The sequence below is a fragment of the Oncorhynchus tshawytscha genome, linkage group LG02, assembly GCF_018296145.1.
Source record: "Oncorhynchus tshawytscha isolate Ot180627B linkage group LG02, Otsh_v2.0, whole genome shotgun sequence".
NCBI lineage: Eukaryota > Metazoa > Chordata > Actinopteri > Salmoniformes > Salmonidae > Oncorhynchus > Oncorhynchus tshawytscha.
In genome coordinates this window covers 51,358,124-51,370,995 of record NC_056430.1, presented here as the reverse complement: position 1 = coordinate 51,370,995, position 12,872 = coordinate 51,358,124, and the positions used below count along the sequence as shown (strand labels likewise).

General features: G+C 42.5%; 1 protein-coding gene across 1 annotated transcript; it reads right to left on the bottom strand.

Moving 5' to 3' along the window:
- Positions 1 to 5,778: 5,778 nt before the first annotated feature.
- On the bottom strand, positions 5,779 to 12,225 carry LOC112267420 (ubiquitin-conjugating enzyme E2 variant 1). The gene is made up of 4 exons (XM_024445689.2): positions 12,100 to 12,225; positions 9,692 to 9,840; positions 8,796 to 8,921; positions 5,779 to 7,053 (listed from the first exon to the last, which is right to left on the bottom strand). Exons 1-4 carry the CDS (start codon positions 12,119 to 12,121, stop codon positions 6,907 to 6,909), a joined length of 444 nt encoding a protein of 147 aa, XP_024301457.1. The 5' UTR covers positions 12,122 to 12,225; the 3' UTR covers positions 5,779 to 6,906.
- Positions 12,226 to 12,872: the final 647 nt, after the last annotated feature.

The window sequence follows — 12,872 nt, the reverse complement described above, 5'->3', positions numbered from 1 at the left end:
TCTTAGAATGGGTGCTTGTGGTGAGTTTTTTAAAATTATATATAAATGAGATATGCTATAGATGAGAGAAGACTGGCAACTTAGTCAACAGCTCCTCTGCAGCCCCCAAATAAGCTGAACTAGCACTCAGTCTCCCAATAGATCACATGTTTATTGGTCATTGTTATCAGGGCAGGAAGAACTCACTTCACGTTTTTCTCCAATGCCCCAAAATGGAAACAAAATCAAGAAGTTTGTTTATATAATGAGAGGGTCTATAGCAGGGCTGCCTTTTCAGTGCGACCCTAATTAAGCATATCTGATTCAGCTAGTTAAGGTATTGTTGAGCAGCTAATTAATAGAATCAGGTGTGTTAAATTAGGGTTGGACTGAAAACCCACAGGACGGTAGATCTCCAGGAAGAGGGTTGGGCAGCCCTGGTCTACAGGGACATATGACAGAGGACGATCAACTTAATCAGCAGCTGTTTAAATCAACGGTACACGGGACGTTCACCAAGCACGGCACAGCATATATTCAGCAGAAATCTCAAAGCAGCAGAATGCCCAAATGATACATGCATGTGCACGTCCTTCGAAATGAAACTCAACACTAAGCAAACAATCTTTCCCATTCAGCTAAGTGGCACTTTAGTCATGGTTCTCTCTCCCTCTTTGGGCGAGAGTGAGTGTATAAATGTGTGTGAGTGGTATTGACCCCACCAGCAGATGGGCCTCTCGAAACTGCTCGGCGCAGCCCGCACACCGGGTCATGCTGGAGAATGGTGTGGGAGTATGTGTGTGTCAGTAGACCATCTGACACCGCCCACAAATGGTCCACTCTCTGTGGTCTGTGCTTTACATGTGAATGCAACAAATGGAGTGCAATCAGGGAATGGAGTTAATTATTGAGATGGTGTGCGAATACAGATATTTCATATGATAATCAGGCAGTTGGTCTGATGAACACATGACGTTTATTAGGTTCACCCATTTAGTACCGGGTCAGACCCTCCGTTGCCTCCAGAACAGCCTGAATTATTCTGGCAAACAGTCCGTTCCATGTCATCCCAAAGATGCTCTTTTGAGTTGAGGTCTGGGGACTGCGCAGACCACTCAAGTAAAATTAATTCACTGACATGTTTCTGGCAATGTTTTTCTACTCCTCAATTGTCCAGTGATCACATGCCCACTGGAGCCGATTCTTCTTGTTTTTAGCTTATAGCAGTGGAACCTGGAGTGGTCATCTGCTGCAATTGCCCATCTGTGACAAGGCCCGACGAGTTGTGCGTTCCGAGATGCCGTTCTGCACACCACTGTTGTACTGTGCCGGTAATTGTCTGTTTATGGCCCGACTATTAGCTTGCACGATTCTTGCCATTCTCCTTCGAAGTCTCTCATCAACAAGCTGTTTTTTTCGGCCACAGGACTGCCACTGACTGGATGTTTTTGTTTGTCACACTATTCTCAGTAAACCCTAGACACGGTCTTGCGTGAAAAGCCCAGGAGGGTGGCCGTTTCTGAGATACTGGATCTGGAGAGCCTGGCTGCAACGATCATACCACGCTCAAAGTCACTTTGGTCACTCGTTTTTCCCATTCTAACGTTCAAATAAACAGTAACTGAATGCCTCGATGCCAGGTTTATATAACAAGCCACAGCCCTGTGACTCACTGTCTGTAGTGATCCATTTTCATGAACTGGGTGGTGTACCAAATAAACTGGCAGGTGAATGCACAGTGCATTCGGAAAATATTCAGACTCCTTGACTTTTCAATGTAATCAATTTTGAATTGCGGCTGTAACAAAATGTGGAATAAGTCAAGGGGTATGAATAGTTTCTGAATATAGTTACAGTGCATTTGGAAAGTATTCAGACCCCTTTACGTTTTCCATATTTTGTTACGCTACAGCATTATTCTGAAATTGATTAAAATGTTTTTTTTACTCATCAATCTACACACAATACCCCATAATGACAAAGCAAAAACATGTAATTAGAAATTTGTACACATTTTTATATATAAAACAACAACTGTAATATCATATTTACATAAGTGTTCAGACCCTTTACTCAGTACTTTGTTGAAGAATCTATGGCAGCAATTAGAGCCTTGAGTCTTCTTGGGTATGACGCTACAAGCTTGGCACACCTGTATTTGGGGAGTTTGTCCCATTCTTCTCTGCAGATCCTCTCGAGCTCTGTCAGGTTGGATGAAGAGCGTTGCTGCACAGCTGGCTGAGCCACTCAAGGACATTGAGAGACTTGTCCCGAAGCCACTCCTGCATTCTCGGCTGTGTGCTTAGGGTCGTTGTCCTGTTGGAAGGTGAACCTTCGCCCCAGTATGAGGTCCTGAGCGCTCTGGTTTACATCAAAGATCTCTCTGTACTTTGCTCCGTTCATCTTTCCCTCCAGGTCCCTGCCACTGAAAATCATCCCCACAACGTGATGGTGCCACCACCATGCTTCATCGTAGGGATGGTGCCAGGTTTCCTCCAGACGTGACGTTTGGCATTCAGGCCAAAGAGTTCCATCTTGGTTTCATCAGACCAGATAATCTTGTTTCTCATGGTCTGAGTCTTTTAGGTGCATTTTGCCATCTCCAATCTGGCTGTCATGTGCCTTTTACTGAGGAGTGGCCTCCATCTGGCCACTCTACCATAATGGCCTGGTTGGTGGAGTGCTGCAGAGATGGTTGTTCTCCCATCTCCACAGAGGAACTCTGTCAGAGTGAGCATCGGGTTCTTGGTCACCTCCCTGACCAAGGCCCTTCTCCCCTGATTGCTCAGTTTGGCTGGGCGGATAGCTCTAGGAAAAGAAGTGGTGGTTCCAAACTTCTACCATATAAGAATGATGGAGGCCACTGTGTTCTTGGGGACCATCACTGCTGCAGACATTTTTTGGTACCCTTCCCCAGATCTGTGCCTCAACACAATCCTGTCTCTGTGCTCTGCGGACAATTCCTTCGACCTCATGGCTTGGTTTTTGTTCTGACATGCACTGTCAACTGTGGGACCTTATGTAGACAGGTGTGTGCCTTTCCAAACCATGTCCAATCAATTGAATTTACCACAGCTGGACTCCAATCAAGTTGTAGAAACATTAATTTAATAAATTTTAAAATAAGTCTGTAACGTAACAAAATGTATGAACAAGTCAAGGGGTCTGAATACTTTCCAAATGTACTGTATATTTAAAAATAGGAGAAAATGTGGAAGGTTTTTCGATGATACCCAAATAACTACGCTTTCATTTTCATCAAGGGTTAACATCCTCATTTTCAACCTCTACTGTTGCTTTGGTAGTGTTTACTTTACGGCAGCTTGAGCAAAAAGCTGAAAACTAGTACCACTACGTGGTCTCTTAAGTCTATGGAATTGGTCATATTGATCAGCAAGTCATATTCTATTTTATATTCTTATTCACGTTCTATTTTTTTTCAGTAGTCCCTGACTCTGCATCCTACACACACCTGTGTCCTGCTTCCCAATTAGACCCATTCAATGATTGAGAATTCCATACTGCTATGGTGATGATACTTATTTTCCACCATAATTTGCAAATAAATTCATTAAAAATCCTACAATGTGATTTTCTGGATTTTTTCCCCCTAATTTTGTCTGTCATAGTTGAAGTGTACCTATGATGACAATTACAGGCCTCTCTCATCTTTTTAAGTTGGAGAACTTGCACAATTGGTGGCTGACTAAATACTTTTTTGCCCCACTGTACATATTCTTATTCCATCCCTTTAGATTTGTGTGTATTAGGTAGTTGTTAGGGAATTGTTAATTACTTGTTAGATATTACTGCACTGTCGGAACTAGAAGCACAAGCATTTCGCTACACTCGCATTAACATCTGCTAACCATGTGTATGTGACCAATACATTTTCTATATCAGATGCAGTCAAGGTGATGGAAGGATTGTTCATCACAGCACATACATTTAGGGGGATGGACGGGGATGTCTATTTTCCTTTCCCTTACCACACAAAGGGCTGTCTATATAAAGCCAATACTTATAATCTGATCAGAAAGTGTCTTGTCATGAAGCAAATGCAGGGAGATTTTTTTTTTTTTTTTTTTTTTGGGGGGGCTTGGTTTACTGGACATTTCCTGGAGGTTGCCATTTGCGAAACGGAATTGAAAGCAAGGTGTGAGGCAGATAGTGAGAGGACAGAGGAAAAAACTGTTCACCGTTTGAATTTTGTCTAAATAATTATGAGATCATAGTAAGACATTGTAAAGGGTCATATACAAGCATCGAAGCCTTACGATGCGTTATACCTGCAGGCTTTAAGTAAAGTGTTACCCAATGGTTCTTCAAAAAAAAAAAGTATTCTTTCCTTAGAATTCTTACCATGGGACATTCAGATGGAAATTCACAAACATAACTAATCTTGAATTATGTGATTCTAGGACTTTCCTGTGAATGCAAATAATTACCTAACCACAATACAAAATACATTTTTCCTGACAATTCCTGGGGCTGTATTCATAAATCGTTACAGGAGTGCTGATTTAGGATTGGATTTGCCTATTATATCATAATGAATGAGACTACATGGACAGGAGGGACCTGATCCTAGATCAGCGCTCCTACGTTGAGGCACATGAATAATGCCGCTGAAATAACGGTGTACTCTACTTTTGCCAGTCCTTAAGAGTTTAGAGTGCTCCATATTGTGTGATGTAGCCTATAGGAGACTGGGGCACCCCCAGCTGTCTCTCTCATTGTGATGGTTTTGTGCCGCTATCCCATCAAAACCACCCCAGTCACGTGACTCTCTTTGTCCTGTCTCCACGTTAGCCTTGCAGGAGAGGAGCAGCAGCCACAAGAGGCAACAGCTGTTGAATAGGGACCAGGGGTCTGCTTCCCATAGAGCTGCTGCACCTTGCAAGTCACTCTATCAAGATGGATGAGAACAACCCCCATTTTCTTAGCAGACACGTTTCCTGCTCAGGGATGACGGCTTACTTCCTAAATGAGTCCCCCCCCCCCCATATTTCCCTATCTAACCAGGGTGGGTGGCCTGATTTAATGCTGCTGCACACTATCTGGCTTCAAAAATTGAAAAACAAAATCCAGCAGAATCAGATCAGGAGAGCCATTCTAATATCATGAAAATCTGCTTGACGCGACAAAGTCTTTCAGTCAAAGCGAAGTGTCACGTGACAGAAAAATTTGTAGAACATCCTGAGATTTGTTTACAAGGTGTCAGCAGTCTTTTTGGAAACACTACAGGATCATATTAGGCACACATTTTGTATTAATTATGGATTAGTATAAGATATGGAAAGAAACTGTACAGTAAATGTTTATAATACCCAATGAAAGTTTACTAAGCTATTATGTGACTCTACGCTAAAGTGTTAACATTTGTTATAGTTATAAAGTTGAGATGTTTTGAAGTGAAAAAGAAAATGGAACCATCAAGAGCAGGGAGACCCTATACTTTAGTAGTATACACTTCCACTCTCTAGTGTAACATTTCTGTGCAAATTCCATAGAAGACCAATTAGGTATCCATAGGATTGGGTAAGGATTGGGTAACTTTAATTAACTACCCTTTAAATACGAATGGATACCACTTTGGCATCGTAACAATGTGCATTATTGTAGCACAGCGACATTCTAAGGCATGTGATAATACACTAAACAAAAAAAAGCACTTTTTTTGAATTCAGGTCAAACATGCAGTTTGTTAGAGTAGACCCAATCCTATCACTCCACGGTGCGGGTTTGACTCAACGCCGGCCTTACCAAAAATGGATTGAGAATCAGAAGACAAACACATGCAAAAGTAACGAGGTTTAATTCAAATAAAACCATGCACAGGTCACCTTCACCCAGATTCACACCCGTTATGAAATAAACAACTAAAGCCATATGTTGCAGTCAGTGAGCCCACTGTATGCGATGACCTCTGAGTAAACAGGTCAACCCTAAAGACAAAACAAAAACTCATTCTCCACATAGGAGGCCACAGTAATGTGGTGAACCTGAAAAAAGGTGCAAAGCACAAAAGATGAGCATTTCAAACCCCATGTACTTTAAGAGAAACCAAGAGAACCTTTATTCCCCCCCAATCCCATGTACCGTACACGTGCCAAGGCCGATAAATTCACATATTCGGGATCAAAAAGCTGGTTACTCAGTTTGAGACCAAAGCTATCCTGAAAGACATTAAATGTTTTTTTAAAGGGGGTGGGGGGCAATGTTTATTTATTAGCTTTCTGAAACACACTGGCAAGACTACGCTGTAGATCCCAAACCACTGCCTCTGACAAGTCCAACTGGGGGAGCAGAATTCTTGCAGCAAAATTAAGAGCCAAACAGTGAAAACTTTATCGGCCACATTGCGGTGGGGGCACAGGTCTATTTTTCTTTCGTGGAGCAGCAAGTATCTTGATTTCCACCCTTGTTATACCTACAGTACAAAGTAAATGCCATCATCCTTGGTTGAAGAACCCAGCACACACATAAGATAGGTACACTCAATAAGATCATTTATGTTATTTTACAATCTGGATGTAGAACACAAAGATAAAAAAAAAGATGAAGTAATTTGTATCAATGTCTGGTCTGCACAGTGGTGAGCATTGGGTGTCAGGGTAGGGTATGGATGGAGTCCACCTGTGCAACCATCTCTCTGTCCAACGAGAAGGTCTCGAGAGACAAAGTGGCCATGACTTAGGACAAAGGGGAAGGGGCCTGGCAAAAAGAGCTTACGTGAGAACAGAGGTTTCAAGAGTCTCTGAAAAATAAGAGGGGTACATGTACGCTGCATGTGCGGATTTGTGTGCATGTGAGGAATCGTTGAATCATTATGTGCATGTATTGAATGTGTATATTTATTTGTGTGTTGGATGAAGGGAGAGTGAAGGAGAGTTGAGATAGCAGGGCTAGTCAGGGTCAGGGGAATCAGTTGCTGAATAGCTGGCCTTCGGGGGGCTGGGGGAGCTTCATGTTCTCTTTGCACATCATGAGCCGCCGGAGCTCCTGCAGCACCACACGGATGCTGTACGAGTTCTGCCACTTGGCCAGTGCCGCCACTGCCCGCGTGTCCACCTGAGAATGGGAGGTTACATACATGTGAGGCTCAAAACTTACACAGCTAAACGAGAAAACGTCCCCTTTTCAGGACCCTGTCTTTCAAAGATAATTGGTAAAAATCCACATAACTTCACAAATCTTCATTGTAAAGGGTTCAAACACTGTTTCCCCATGTTTGTTCAATGACCCATAAACAATTAATGAACACGCACCTGTGAAACGGTTACACTAACAGCTTACAGACGGTAGGCAACTATGGTCACAGTTATGAAAACTTAGGACACTAAAGAGGCCTTTCTAGTGACTCTGAAAAACACCAAAAGAAAGGTGCCCAGGGTATCTACTCATCTGCATGAACGTGCCTTAGGCATGCTGCAAGGAGGCATGCAGATGTGGCCAGGGCAATAAATTGCAATGTCTGTACTGAGTCACCTAAGACAATGCTACAGGGAGACAGACAGCTGATCATCCTCGCAGTGGCAGAACGTGTAACACCTGCACAGGATCGGTACATCTGAACATCACACCTGCAGGACTGGTACAGGATGGCAACAACTGCTCGGATTACACGCACAATCCCTCCATCAGTGCTCAGACTGTCTGCAATAGGCTGAGAGGTTGGACTGACTGCTTGTAGGCCTGTTGTCTGTTGAGGACCTGCCTTACATCACCGGCAACAACGTCACCTATGGGCACAAACCCACCATCGCTGGACCAGACAGGACTGGCAAAAAGTGCTCTTCTCTGACAAGTCGTAGTTGTCTCACCAGGGGTGATGGTCGGATTTGCGTTTATCGTCGAAGGAATGAGCGTTTAACCGAGGCCTGTACTCTGGAGCGATTTGGAGGTAGAGGGTCCGTCATGGTCTGGGGCGTTGTGTTACAGCATCATCGGACTGAGCTTGTTGTCAATGCAAGGAAATCTCAACGCTGTGCGTTACAGGGAAGACATCCTCTTCTCTCATGTGGTACCCTTCCCTGCAGGCTCATCCTGACATGACCATCCAGCATGACAATGCCAGCAGCCTTACTGCTCGTTATGTGCGTGAATTCCTGCAAGACAGGAATGTCAGTGTTCTGCCATGGCCAGCGAAGAGCCCAGATCGCAATCCCATTGAGCACGTTTGGGACCCGTTGGATCGGAGGATACGGGTTCGGGCCATTCCCCCCCAGAAATGTCCGGGAACTTGCAGGTGCCTTGGTGGAAGAGTGGTGCAGGCCACGAGGAGGAGATGCACTGCAGTACTTTGTTCAAGGACACATTATTCCATTTCTGTGGAACTTGTTCAGTTTATGTCTCTGTTGTTGAATCTTGTTATGTTCATACAAATATGTACACGTTAAGTTTGCTGAAAATAAATGCAGTTGACAGTGAGAGGACGTTTCTTTTTTTGCTGAGTTTATAGGCAGACATCAGTTGGAAAGGACATAGCCTCTTTTTGAGAAAATTGTGTTTCAAAGCTTGGCTTATTTTAAAATGTGGCTGATTGGTGACTTTAGCTGAGACAAAAGTTCCCTCAATACAAACAATCCCGATTCCTGGACTAAAAACATGTTCAGTTTAAAGTGCGTTTTAGTCTAGGAGTAGGGTAAATCTGGTTCTGGAAAACCAGTCCTACGTCTGTAGGTAATGAATCAGATGTGCTTTCGCTAGCTGTAGGCTGAAGCCTTTCAGGCTACACACTCAAATACAAAGGTTGCTTTTGATTTGTGGTAATTGATCCAACCCGAACAGGAAATGTATGACTTGGGACTTACCACACCATTTGAGTTGTGTACGCCATTCAGATTGATCTTGGTCACGAATCGGACAAAAGGGGGAGACTCCGGGTATCTGGGTCCACATTCTACCTTTAGACTGTACATCCTGTTCTCGTAGATTGTCTGGAAGAAAGACATCAGAAAAAAGGCAAGATTTAAGTCTTGAAATAGGTTTCAGCTCAAGATAAAGACTGCATGGTCGTGGGTAACTGTCTTGGTTATAATCAGCGGTGCTCTATGATAATAAGTTTGTTGTAGGCTATGTTTGTGCTGCTGCATACCCGTTTGGCCATCCCAGTAGAATGTTCCCATTCCATTTCAATGCTGTCCCACTTACGGTTTGTGGGCTTTGCCTCTACTGGGTGAAAGGTGATTTATGCTATGTTTATGCTCACAAGCAACGTCAACAAAAACACATCGTACTTCATAAGCTAGCCATTACCCAAGAACTAGCTACATGTGCATGGTTAAGAGCTGGCCTGCTGTGTCGTGTGCATTCATTTAGCTGTGGCGCCAAACTCATTGCCACCACTTCAAAAATAACAAGTTAATTTTTTGGGGAACATAGTATTTCTACCAAATATACTCTCAATAAAGTTGTTATGCACATCCACTTTTCCTTTGTAAATAGATCTGTCTTACAACGGTGTTGTTCCCAAGGTTATTTCGCTCGTTGTTCCACTGGCAGCCAAATCTGCCATTGAGCAAAAATACAACACCTCTCTTCCAATGAGCTAAATATGTGTATGTGACCAATAAAATTTGATAGGAATTAAGGAAACCAGGCCGGAGTAAACAAGGATTTGTATGTGGCGTTGTTTGGTGTGCGTTTGAGCCCTCCCACCCTGGGAGGCCCTATGGTGTGTGTGTGTGGTGTTAGCTTTTTTTCTTACCCTGGGAGGCCCTATGATCATGCCTGTCCAGCGAGTCAGCATTATGTCCTCATCGTCCTCCAGTCCCCAACTCACCGTCCCGTCTCCAACGCCTTTCTGGCCCTCTTCCAGCTCCTCCAGCAGCCGGAAGTTACGGGGTACTTTGACGCCTTTTTAAAACAGAAAAGGTTCAAAGCAGACATTTTTCAACCACACGTGCCTAGTAGCTACAGCACACAAACAAGGGTGCCATGTTGGTTCTATTGAATTACGTATAAAAAAATAAAGAGTCAATCATGACGCAAGACTGAACATAGTAGTCATTTTAATAAAAATGTCCATTCCTTACCATAAGCTTTCAATTTGGCCCTATTGCCAAACATCAGATTTTGGCAGGTCTACTGATTATGCAGTCCTTTCATCCAATTTCAGGCACACATGTAAGTATGTATTTCGATAGTGATGAATTTAAAACCCACAACCCTCAGCTAATCAAATACATTATAGTAGGAGCCATGTAATGTCAAAGGTCCAATGCAGACATGATCTAAATATCAAAGCCCGGGTAACAACTAAGTAGCTTTTTTTGGGAGCATTTTCAATTAAAAATGCAAAAAAAAAATAACTTCTTAGTGAAGGACAATTTCTTAAAGCAAGAATTTTGCTAGGACTGTTGGAGTGGTCTGAGGAGAAAGGTGCAACTGCAGCCCGAAATTCGGGGCGTTCCTGCATGTGCATTCCAGCATTAGCAGGAACTCCTCTTTATACTTATATTGGTTCATTTTTAAGCTATGACTCCAGTACATATGCAGGAAGCAGGGGCACTCCAGTACAGTAAATGGCAGTAATGCACCATAACATTGGATACCAATCGCCGTTAAACCGCACAGAAGAGAAAGGGGGCGACAATGGTGGCTAGTAAAAAAGTGTCCTTTTGCATAGGTATTTTTTTTTAAATATAATAATAATAATATTGGATTTTCTGGTCATTGGAGTAAAAACTAGAATTTATGCACAAGGAAGAAACAATGCGGTGGGGCACAAGTTTTGCCATCTGCTTTAAGATGGTGCCCCCTTTTTGGTCAGTGTCAGAGGACAGGGAGAGCAGAGGGACGTTGAGGCGGACCCTCGGTCTGCTGCTCTCACCCCTGAGACTGACCATCCGATGCAGGCACTATCAGCCCAGTAAAATCAAAATAGCAAATTATTTAACTTTTATGGTCACGCAACTGTGCCTCAAGCAATACAACCGATCCATTACCGGTGCAATCATATAGCCTACCTCAAAGAAGAACAATGTTTTGGCAGGACAATTCAAGCATTCATGTTGCGTGGGCTTATGTTTAAGTCATGAAAAAAAAGGAGGAAAAGCTATAGATCTGCTTGCTTTTTAACAAAGTGATTTTGACATAGAAAGGGTTGATGACCACTGTCGTACACTAATAGGGCATTAAAATCATTTTCACAGTATTATACGAACCTCCGTGTGGAAATATAAAATACAGGAAATCACGTTGACGACTGGGCCTTTAACTAGCTATCCCTTATCAATCAACTATTCATGCACCTCAATATGACACGTGCAATTGCCTGTAGCTACACATTTCTCAGGTTATGGGTGTGTACCACTGGGGTGTAATCATTAGTCACTAAAACGAGAGTTTATATGAGTCAAATTCAGGTAGGTATCTTAGTTTCGTTTGTTTCCGTTTAAGACACGTTTTGCAACATTATTAGCGTAATGAATAGCCCCTGGTGTGTACCAAAGTTAATGACCAGTTGACAAAACTAGCCAACGTTAGCTAGCATCAACGTATCCAAAATAGTTCAATACTCAATGCTGATTAAAATGAACATTTCACTCAACTAACCGCTGATATGAAGTAGGATAAACATATTCTGAAAGATTCCAGCGATATAGTTAGTTAGCTTAGTTATTCTAAACATGTATGCTAGTTAACTAGTTCTGTTTCTCGCTTTGCAAATTGTGTCGGTTCAGCTAGTGTCGTTAGCTAGCTTGCTAACGTTAGCTCTGCAGAAACATGACGCTGCAGTTGAATAGGCTACCTAACGTTAGCTACATGCGCAGATGGCTAAACAACCACAATACATTCACCAATAGTCAATTATGACGATAACATCGTTTATGGTTTATGGCAGAATCAAGTCAGGTTTTAAAAGCACGTGAGTTGGGCAAAAACAGAAAAATAACCGAAGAGCCAGCTAAACTAACGTTAGTTAGCGCGCAATACTGGCTGAGCTAACACCCACATTAATCTAACATTAATAAACATGCTGTCTGGGGAAATGTGGAGTTTTTGAGATGAATGGCTCATATTGGAAGGTAAAATAAACCACTATTATAGTAAACGTAAAATACTAGCGTATCAAATGAATATCACAAATGTGTGAACGGGGAATTACTTTACCTGATCCGGCGGCGGCCGCCATTTTTATCGTTGAATAGCGGGGACGCGCACGTTTAAGTGCGTCAGTACAAATCAAGTGTTCTGGGGTGTAAATTCAGTCCGCCGATTCTGTTGCAAAACGTTTCTTAAACGGAAGGAAACGTGGCGGGACCTACCTGAATTTGTCCAATAGAAACTCTCGTTGTGCAGCTGTTTTTGGCGGAATGAATACACCACTGTTTGAGCATTATTTTTGTGTGGAGTCGACTGTCAAAATAAAACTAAATTCACATTACCACTAAAAACGACCATAAATGACATATGACGTCACCATTGTCTGAAAGCCAATTTAGTCATGTGGATATGAATCAGTCTTCATTAGTTACTAACATGGCTTGTTTCAGCTGGTGCCAAAGGTATGAGATCAGCGTCTCAAATGGCACACTATACAGTACACAATGCACTAGCGTTGACCTCTTTTTTTTTTTAATGCTGCAAAAACTATTTTAGCTGCAAATGTGTACAAGACAGCCTACAGTTGAAGTCGGAAGTTACATACACCTTAACCAAATACATTTAAATGCAGTTTTTCCACAATTCCTGACATTTAATCAGACTAAAAATTCCCTGTTTTAGGTCAGTTAGGATCCCCACTTTATTTTAAGAATGTGAAATGTCAGAATAATAGTAGAGTGATTTATTTCAGCTTTTATTTTTCTTTCATCACATTCCCAGTGGGTCAGAAGTTTACATACACTCAATTACTATTTGGTAGCATTGCCTTTGAACTGTTT